This window comes from Mandrillus leucophaeus, unplaced genomic scaffold, assembly GCF_000951045.1.
Source record: "Mandrillus leucophaeus isolate KB7577 unplaced genomic scaffold, Mleu.le_1.0 Scaffold499, whole genome shotgun sequence".
Classification (NCBI taxonomy): domain Eukaryota; kingdom Metazoa; phylum Chordata; class Mammalia; order Primates; family Cercopithecidae; genus Mandrillus; species Mandrillus leucophaeus.
The window spans coordinates 2,026,224-2,037,009 of NW_012105353.1; the positions used below are offsets into that span (position 1 = coordinate 2,026,224).

At 43.9% G+C, this 10,786-nt stretch overlaps 1 protein-coding gene across 2 annotated transcripts in view; it reads right to left on the minus strand.

Annotated features, from left to right (window-relative positions):
- Positions 1-10,786, minus strand: part of PPEF1 (protein phosphatase, EF-hand calcium binding domain 1) — a 147,193-nt gene that overhangs the window by 96,717 nt on the left and 39,690 nt on the right. The window contains exons 5-6 of one of the 2 annotated variants that reach the window (XM_011995811.1): positions 4,563-4,690; positions 993-1,053 (exon numbers count right to left, since the gene is read on the minus strand). In XM_011995811.1, the coding sequence (XP_011851201.1) occupies positions 993-1,053; positions 4,563-4,690 (189 nt within the window). The remainder of the gene's footprint in view (positions 1-992; positions 1,054-4,562; positions 4,691-10,786) is intronic. The other variant, XM_011995812.1, reaches the window with a different exon arrangement.

Consider the following 10,786-nt stretch of genomic DNA (forward strand, 5'->3'; position numbering starts at 1 on the left):
AGGTGCTGGAGAGGATGTGGAGAAATAGGAACACTTTTACACTATTGATGGGACTGTAAACTAGTTCAATCATTGTGGAAAACAGTGTGGCGATTCCTCAAGGATCTAGAACTAGAAATACTATTTGGCCCAGCCATCCCATTACTGGGTACATACCCAAAGGATTATAAATCATGCTGCTATAAAGACACACACACATGTATGTTTACTGCAGCACTATTCACAATAGCAAAGACTTGGAACCAACACAAATGCCCATCAATGATAGACTGGATTAAGAAAATGTGGCACGTATACGCAATGGAATGCTATGCAGCCATAAAAAAGGATGAGTTCATGTCCTTTGTAGGGACATGGATGAAGCTAGAAACCATCATTCTGAGCAAACTATTGCAAGGACAGTAAACCAAATACCGCATGTTCTCACTCATAGGTGGGAATTGAACAATGAGAACACTTGGACACAGGGTGGGGAACATCACACACTGGGGCCTGTCATAGGGTTTGGGGCGGGGGGAGGGATAGCATTAGGAGGAATACCTAATGTAAATGACGAGTTAATGGGTGCAGCACACCAACATGGCACATGTATTCATGTGTAACAAACCTGTACGTTGTGCACATGTACCCTAGAACTTAAAGTATAATAATAATAATAATAATAATAATAAAATAAGGTTCCCTTTACTAAGCTACTGTTGTGCACCGATAGATTGTAGTTCAGAGAAGGCATTCAACAAATGAATATTGAATGAATTCTAACTCAGTTTTTGGAAAAGCAAAAAAAATTAAATGGCCGATTTAGTTGACACCATCCAGAGAGGGAAAAAGGCCACTTGAACTGATGTTGCCAGTTGTTGGGTGAAACATAAACAAAAGAGGTAGGCATCTTTTTAATTTCTTAGTGTTCTCCCATCTTCAGAATTTATGATCTTGATGAAGACAGTTCAATATTTAACGACGCTTTTGAAAAGACTGAACTTTTTACTTACCTAACTCTTCCTTATGTACATGTGCGTAGTTTTCGAACATGAAGGAAAAGAAGGTGGATAACTGGACAAAATTAAAAAAAACATTAATCAATTAGTGAACCCCAAACAACTACTGTGGCAAATGCTGCTGGTGCTCCACCCGAGTGCCCTTACTCTCGTGGCGCATTCCTATCCCAGCTGCTGCAGGTGCTAAGGGTCACATCTATGCTTACCTCCAGAGGACTGCCTGCGTCCAGAGCAACACAGGATAACACATGGACGCCCCTCCTGTGGGGCTGCCCAGAGACAAGCACTGGCTGAAGCAAGGGTGTAACGGCCCAGTCCCCCACCTCCCTTGCCTCTGCCAGGGACAAATTGTAGTGCATTTCACACTTGACAGCTCCAGATGGGATCAGGCTGAGGTCAGGCTTCAAAAAGTGCATCTTGGCCTAGCTTCTCCCTTGTCCTGTCTTGCATTCCTCACTCCCTTACAGGCTTTCCCTGAAAATACACCCTCAGTAAGTCACTTGTACCAGAATCCCTGTCTCAGCCTCTGCTTCTAGGAAATCCAACCCAAGACAGCTACTAAATTGTGTTCATTATGATCTCTTCTTTTCTTTTCTTTAAGATGGAGTTTCGCTCTTGTCGCCCAGGCTGGAGTGCAATGGCATGATTTCGGCTCACTGCAACCTCCGCCTCCCCGGATCAAGTGATTCTCCTGCCTCAGTCTCCCAAGTAGCTGGGATTACAGGTGCCCGCCACCATGTCCAGCTAATGTTTTTATATTTTTAGTAGAGACAGGGTTTCACCATGTTGGCCAGGCTGTCTCGAACTCCCGACCTCAGGTGATCCACCTGCCTCGGCCTCCCAAAGTGCTAGGATTACAGGTGTGAGCCACTGCACCCGGTCATGATCTCTTTTCTTTTTGGTGGTGAGATTAAGAGTTAAGGAATATTCTTAAATATCAAATATATTTTGGAAAGAAAGGGAGGGAAAGGTGGAACTTCACCAGCATTCCAGCCGTAATCGGGGTACTGGCTCTATGGCCACCAGGTATCTGCAAAGACCTGCGTTTGTACAGCACAAATAATTTCTTTTTCAAGCCCTGCCTCTCATGAAAAGTAAACACTTTATCAATCTGGGAGTAGATCTGGGAGTTGGGAATTAAAAGAAGGAAGACTTTCCATACAGTTATCAAAATGTATGATTTTAATGCTGTTGATGATGGGTTTGTCAATTAACAGTCAATAGAAACCACAATGAGACATCACTTCACACCCACTACGATAGCTATAATCAAAAAGAGATAATAACAAGTGTTTGCAAAGATGTGAAGAAACTGGAGCCCTCAACCACTGCTTGTGGGAAGGTAAAACGATGGAGCTGCTTTGGAACACAGTTTAGCAGCTCCTCAAAGAGTTAAGCGCCAAGTTACTACATGACACAGCAATTCCACTCACAGGTCTATACCCAAGAGAACTGAAAACATATGTTCACACAAAAACTTGCATACAAATATTCACAGCAGCATTATTCATTATAGCCAAAAGGTGGAACCAACCCAAATGATCCATCACCTGAGGAATAGATGACCAAATGTGGTCCATCCATGCAATGGAATATTCTTCAGAATGAGTAATATTAACTAAAAAGGAATGAAGTCCTGATACATGCTACAACATGGGTGAACTTTGAAAGCATTATGCTAAGTAAAAGAAGCTGTGTCAGGCGCAGTGGCTCACGCCTGTAATCCTAGCACTCTGGGAGACCGAAAATGCAAAAATTAGCTGGGTGTGGTGGCACGTGCCTGTAGTCCCAGCTACTCGGGAGGCTGAGGCAGGAGAATCGGTTGAACCTGGGAGGCAGAGGTTGCAGTGAGCCGAAATCGCACCACTGCACTCTGGCGAGGATGCGAGATTCAGTCCCCCCCCAAAAAAAAAAAAAAAAAAAAAAAAAAAAAAAAAAAAAAATTAAACCCCCAAAAAAAAAAAAAAAAAAGAAGAAGCCAGACACCAAAGACCACATAGTATATGATTCCATTTATATGAAATAGCCAGAATAGGCAAATACATAGAGATAGAAAATAGATTAGTGGTTGCCAGGGACTGAGGGAAGGAAACGGGGGAATGACTGCTAATGAGTATGGAGTTTAGGAAGGGGGAAAGGAAAATGTCCTAAAATTGATTGTGGGGGTGTACATATACTAAAAACCACTGAATACTAAAAAGCTGTACATATACTAAAAACCATTGAATTGCACACTTTAAATGGGTGAATTGTATGGTATGTGAATTACATCTCAATAAAGAATCAATAGAAAAGAATGTACTGGTGCTGGAATGTGTCTAAAGCATACCAATTTGGGGTTCACTCTACCTTTATATTTATCACTATATTCTACAGTGCTTAAACAGACAGCCTATGCTGAGGGTCCTAATCTAGACAAAGGGAGTGTCTGAATGAATCACAGTATATCATTTTTCTAGCTGCAAAAAATAAATCTAGCAACTTAGTTCTTTTTGGAATGTTCTTATCTTTAAAGATTATAAGTGATACACAGATGTATGATTGCTAATAACTACAAATAATATCAAATAAAAATGAGAAGTCCCTCTTAACATCCCAAGCCACACCCACCAATACCACTCCTGTCCTCAGAACTAACTACTGTAAACAATTTCCTGTGTATCTTTTTCCAGACTTTTGCTGTATGTTTCATGTTCTTTCACATAAATGAGATAAACTCTACATATTGTTTTACAAGTTGACTTTTTCATTAGCAACTATATTGGAGCTCTTTCTAAGATCTTTTTATTGTTAAAAGTACTTTTTTAAAATTAATGAGCATTAAAACTAGATTTATGTATTTTTTTCAAAAGGCCTTCCTTGGCCAGGTGCAGTGGCTCACGCCTGTGATTCCAGGACTTTGGGAGGCCAAGGCAGATGGATCACCTGAGGTCAGGAGTTCGAGATCAGCCTGGCCAACACGGTGAAACCCCGTCTCTACTAAAAATTAAAAAATTAGCCGCGTGTGGTGGTGGGTGCCCATAATCCTAGCTACTCAGGAGGCTGAGGCAGGAGAATCACTTGAACCCGGGAGGCAGAGGTTGCAGCGAGCCAAGACCGCGCCATTGCATCCCAGCCTGGGCGACAAGAGTGAAATTCCGTCTCGAAGAAAAAAAAAAAGGCCTTCCTCACTCATGTATATTTTCTTCTAGAGCTTGCAGAGGTTTGCTCCTAGGAAATTCTGCCATTTTTTAACTCCTTGAAGTAATTTTTTCTTTTATAAAATGACAACTTTATTTCCTATTAAGGCATCTGCCCCAAAATAGAATAAGACTATTTTTATTAGTTAACCAGACATTGGGCAGCCCTCTTAAAAATGTGAACTTCAAAACTGAAAAACACCATCCTTTTCCCAAAGCACACGCTCTCTCAATAACTAGTTCCAAGACAATGTCATGACGTGCTCTATTAAAGCCTTTCACCAAGGTCCCTCAGCTTAAAATGGACCCAAACTTTCATTCTTTCAATAACAAGGGGCAAAGAGAATCATTTTACCAAAAGAAGAGAAAAGCTTGCAAAACAGACCTGCATTTGGCCTTGTTCATCAGCATATTCGATGGACTGGAAGATGGTGAGGGCATAGTGTTGTCTGGCCTTCAGTCGAGCTTTGTAACCTCGGTACCAGTTCTGGATGATCAACGCAGCTTTCAGCGCTGCAGACCCACAGAATATGAAAGTCAGAGAAAAACAGTTACTATGCACCTGTTGGGAGAAGTAGGTGCTTCGGGGGGTGGGGGGGAAGCAGTCCACCTGGATTCCTAGGTTCTAAGGCTATTAAAACACCAAACAATGAGATTGACTTTTATGTTTTTTATAAAATGTCCTCATGTCTCAAACGCTCAGAGAATAATGATGGCACAGCCATTAGGAACAGAAGTTTTGGAGTAAGACTGCCTGAACTTGAATCCTAGCTCTCGAATTACCATCTATGTGACTTTGGGTAAGTTATTAAAACTCTCAAAACCTCAGTTTCCTCATCTGTAAAATGGGAATAATAACAGTGCCTACCTTTGACATGGCATAAGCATAGTAAATCTATGAATCTGTGTATACCCTATGAAGTAGCAATTCCATTCTTCACTACGTACCCCAAAGCAATTCTCACATAGTCCATCAAGGAGACATATGGGGATGCAATTGCTTCTTTGTGGCAACAGGAAGTTTGATACAAATAGGCCTGGCTGCCTATCACTAGGAAAGAGAATCTGTACCTGTGGTGGGTGCACACCATGGAGTAGCACAACACAACTGGAAGCAATAGATTAAACAAACCCACAGTAACCTATTCAGTAGGTCTTAAAAACATAGTACTTCCATTTAGAATGGTTATTAAAAAGTTAGAGACAGAAAGAAATACTACTTTAATCAATAAAACTATATAGATACACACAAAACCACATTTCATAAGAACATATACAAAGGGAAAGATGCACACAACACATGATGGACCGGTTATTTATGGGGGGTGAATGTGCATGGAATACACAAATAGAAGGGAATAAACTAATTAACATAATAAGGGGTCTTGCACAGACCAATGATGATAATGTTCAATGAGCTGATGGAGAAGTATGATTCACACCACCTTCTGCACCTGAGATTCGATTGATAAAATGCAGGTGGATAAAAAAACACCCCCCCCCATAGAGTTTCTATGAGGATGAAATGAGATGTTACAAGGGGAAAAGTTTAGCCCAATGCCTGGTAAAAAGCACATGCTAAGTAAATGGCAACTGGAAGTATTGTCTTGTTTGTGGACTATCCAGGCAGACTGTCTCTCTTCTGGGGAAGGTAGCCTTTGAGCCATTTTGTAGTTTCATCATATTGAAGAAAGAAATCAGGTAAGAGATGAGATTTAAAATACAGTCTCTTATGCCTCCTCGAGTTTTAGAGTGAAGAGCAATCAACACCAGCTGGCTCCTTTTATTCATGATATCATTTTTCCCAGTCGGTGCATAAAAAATAAGAGTTGACTATAACAGGAACGATTTGAGTTCTGAAAGCAGGGATCCAGTCCCCGGTCCCAGCATCCTCTGGTTTAGTACTGCTGCAGTACACAGAAGATCCCAGGACCTGGTCATCTGACAGGTTAATAGCTTCCCCAAGTCTCTTGGGTTCCAGGGACTCTTTCCATTATTCAGGTTCCAGAAAACCCCAGGAAATAGACCCAATGTCACGTATCATGAGCTTTATAGGGAAAAACCACAGGAAGAAGAAATAGAGTGACATGTTGTGGTGTTATAATATACATAGGATTTGGCTGTGTCCCCACCCAAATCTCATCTTGAATTGTAGACCCATAATTCCCACGTGTTGCAGGAGGGACCCAGTGGGAGGTAATTGAATCATGGGGGTGGGTCTTTCCCATGCTGCTCTCGTGATAGTAAGTCTCACGAGATCTGATGGTTTGATAAAGGGGAGTTCCCCTGCACACGCACTCTTGCCTGCCACCATGTAAGATGTCTCTTTGCTCTTCCTTCGTCTTCTGCCATGATTGTGAGGCCTCCCCAGCCATGTGGAACCATAAGTCCATTAAACCTCTTTCCTTTATAAATTACCCAGTCTGGGTTATGTTTTTATCAGCAGCATGAAAATAAACTAAGATATATACACACACACACACACACACGTATATACATATATATACATACATATATACATACATATATACAGAGAGAGAGAGAGAGAGGGAGGTTTTCATCCATGGCCCTGATACAGTCTTTTGTTATGATGTCGGGTATGTTAGGCCTCAGGGGCAGCCTCTGACCTTCTCCTGTCCTCCTTTCACCTGCCCCAAAGCTCTAATTTTCCCCTGACTTTCTGATCATGGGCTTAAGGCCCTATGCCTTAGGGGAAGAAATGCTGTTGTCTTGAAGCTTTCATAAAAACCCAAGAGAACCAGGTTCAGTGAGCTTCCGATAGCTGAACACGTGGAGGATCTGGGAGGGTGGCCTGCCCCTTCCCCCCGCCTTGCCCTATGCATCTCTTTATCTGTTTCCTTTGTGATATCCTTTATAATAAACCAGTAAATGTAAGGCAGTGTTTCTCAGAGTTTTGTGAGCTGCTTTAGTAAAATAATGGCACCCAAAGAGGGGTCATGGGAACTCCCAACTTGAAGCTGGTTGCTCAGAAGTTCTGGAGGTCTGGACTTGCAATTGGTGTTGGGGTGGGGTGGGTAGGCAGTTTTGGGGACTGAGCCCTCAACCTGTGGGATCTGACACTATATCTGGGTAGGTAATGTCAGAATCTGAATCAGACGACACCCAGCTGGTATCCGCTGCTTGTTGTGTGGAGAAAAGTCCCCACACATTTGGTCACAAAAGTCTTCTGTGTTGATGATTGTTGTGGTGTGAGAGTGGAGGAAAAAAAATGGTTAGGGGAGAAAGATTTTCCCTACACACAAGTTCAACCTTGCAAAGCAAATAATTGGTAGTGGCATGGCTGAAATCTCAAGTATTCTCACAATACCATGATGGAGGGTCTAGGGTCACCTAAAAGGGCTGTTCTGTGGGACAGTCGCTATCATGATGAATCATCCTCTGGCCTCAGGGGTTCTCATACTTACAAGCACAAAGGTGCCTTTCCAGTGCCACTTCCTGAGCACTTACAAAGGGCCAGGCATTGATTAGTCCTGCAGTCCTCACGACACTGCGAAGCTGACAGAGACTGAGGAACTCACTAAAGCTCACTTAGCTGGTAAGTGGAAATGGACAGTGAGGATTCGAACCCTGGTCTGACTGACTCCATAGCCCAAGCTCTTAACCTCCATAGAGCTATTGATCCTTTCTGTGCCTCTGCTTCTTCATCTGCACAGCGATGTTGTGGAATAAATGATCAGTGAAATCTCTTCTATTTGGTATCAGCAATATCAATAACAAATAAACAAGTTTGGCCGGGCGTGGTGGCTCCCGCCTGTAATCCCAACACCTTGGGAGGCCGAGGCGGGCAGATCACTTGAGGTCAGGAGTTCGAGACCAGCCTGGCTAACATGGTGAAACCCCATGTTTACTAAAAATACAAAAATTAGCCGGGCATGGTGGTGCATGCTTGTAATCCCAGCTACTTGGGAGGCTGAGGTGGGAGGATCACTTGAACCTAGGAGACAGAGGTTGCAGTGAGCCAAGATTGCCGCCACTGCACTCCAGCCTGGGAGACAGAGCAAGACTCCATTTCGATTAAAAAAAAAAAAAAGAAAGAAATAACTGAGCTTATTATTATTTCTCTAATTAATAGAACAAGATATCATATGTTAAGGGTCTATTACAAGACATTTGGTCCCCACAAGCATCATCATCTCCATGTTACACATAAGGAAATTTTGAGTTCAGAAAGGCAAGTCTCTTGCTCCAAGTCACTTACCTAGTATGAACTCAGGTCCTCTGGCTCTCTCCACTCTAGTCAGTTACTTCATTCCCTAACCTATGTGCACCTTTCCTTCCTTTGAATAATAATGGCCACTATTTTTTTTTTTTTTTTTTTTTTTTTGAGACAGAGTCTTGTCTGTAGCCCAGGCTGGAGTGCAGAGCCACAATCTCGGCTCACTGCAACCTCCGCCTCCCGGATTCAAGCAATTCTCTGCCTCAGCCTCCTCAGTAGCTGGGACTACAGGCGCCCGCCACGACGCCCAGCTAATTTTTGTATTTTTTGTAGAGATGGGGTTTCACCATGTTGGCCAGGCTGGTCTTGAACTCCTGACCTCATGATCCACCCACCTCAGCTTCCCAAAGTGCTGAGATTACAGGCGTGAGCCACTGCGCCTGGCCAGTACCATTTCTTGAATGCCTACTAAGTGACTGGCACTAGCTGGACACCTGACATCTACTGCCACTTCTACTCCTCCCTGACGCGGGGAAAGAGGCAAGCTAGGTCCCCTCCCATCTCTGCCTGGTTTCCATCCCCACCCCACTCTCCAAGGGAGGAGCTGCTGTTTTGTATATAGCACACAATACGTTCATTGGGTTCCACTGGGGGGAGGCGTGTAAACTGTGGCATAGCAGGTTTATAAACACCTACAGTCCCCTCTGTCTTCTACTTCCTCTTCTACCCCAAAGACAGGAAGCAGAACTGCCCCACCCCACCCCAGCCTGGGAAGCAGCCATCCTTGTCTATGTTCATACTCCTCTACCTGAGCACACATGCCACTTATTAAGCTGTCAGGTCTCAACTCTAACTCCACCCTTCCCTAGTCAGCACAGTGATGCTGAGGCTGGGACTTTGCAGACCCCATTTCAGCTTTGTCAGTTGCCCCCTGTGAGGCTCTGCCAATAGGGGTGGGAAAGGCAGACTGCAAGGCTGGAGGAGGAACAAGGGACACACTCCTTCCTGTCTGCTTCCTGTTCCTGATAGTGTAACCTAGCAACTGCTCTTCACCCCAGGTAACAGTGAAGGATCCAGTTTGCAGTTCATCCAGCACTCGCAAAGCCAGTCTCATGGTAGCACCGGCTGAGTGTACCACTTCTCAGAGGTCTGAGCTTCAGTTCTGTGGGACCCTCCTGCAAGTTTCTCAGTTGGAATAATTCCACTCTTTTCGCTTTGTTCTCTCAGCTTTAGGGTGGTAACTTCCCTGCATTTGGTATAATTCTTTACATTCAATTCTCTCTGTTCAAATCACTCTGTGGTTTCTGCCTCCTGACTAGACCCTGCCTGATGAGCTCGTCTTGGAGGGGCGGGAAAAACAGGTCCTGCTAAGACCTCAAGCCTCCAACTTCCTGCAGGCTCCAACTCATGCCGTCATTAGAGTTCTACGTTGAGATCTGGGGTACTTGTGCAGCAGCTGATAAGGCGGACTTTGATCCACATCCTGCTGTTGTCCCTTGGGCATACATTTCCCGCAGAAACCTCTCCAGGAGAGGGAAGGAGCCCAGCAAGGCTGGGCATGCCAACATCAGACCTCCAAAGCCTCACCTAATTCCTAAGCCCCATCCACCATAGGACAGCACTAGCCAGCTGAGGGCCCTCCCCTGGAGAAGAAACCTCCAAAATAGCAAAGGGTAGAACGCAGGCAAGATAGACCCTACTCGAGGGGGTTGCTGGCCCCCAAAACCCCCCACCCTGCCCAGAGAGTTGAAGAGCTGCGTCATCCAGTTCTAAACTTATTGGACAGCTTAGATCTACTTCTGGTCCTGCTGCTTCATCTTCCCCGTCACATTGATTCCATGCAGAATGAACGAATGAATGAATAAATGGTATTGAGGAGTATGTGTAGCAAGGGTCTTCTCTTTTTGTTTCTAGACAGAAGCAACAGCACAGATTCAATAAGTTACCTGGCCAATTTTCTGTGCCCAGTAGGTGGTTTCTCTATTGCCAAGCTGGTTTTTTGTTTTAATAGATTCTTTTCTCTGGTGGCAATCACTATCATGGTATTTTGCAAGAAATTAAATAGTCATGTAGGGGGTTAGTAAGCAAGACAAATAATGAATTCAGAGTGACGGCTTTGTGCCAGGCATTGTGCCTGGTGCTTTACGTGGGTCATCTACTTCAACTTGATTTGATTTCATCCTCCCCCCAACAATCCTCTCAAGTGTCACTATCCCTATTTTACAGATAAGGAAACGGGGGCTCAGAAACAACATGTCTGGGATCATGTCACTTGTCAGAGGGAGAATGTAGAGTCGAATCCAGATATCTGTAATTTCAGAACCTGGGCTCGTCCTCATTTTGCTATACATGGCATTTGGAATCAGCCATAAAAAATGAGATGGGGCCAGGCGCAGTGGCTCACGTCTTTAATCCTAGCACTTTGGTTGGCC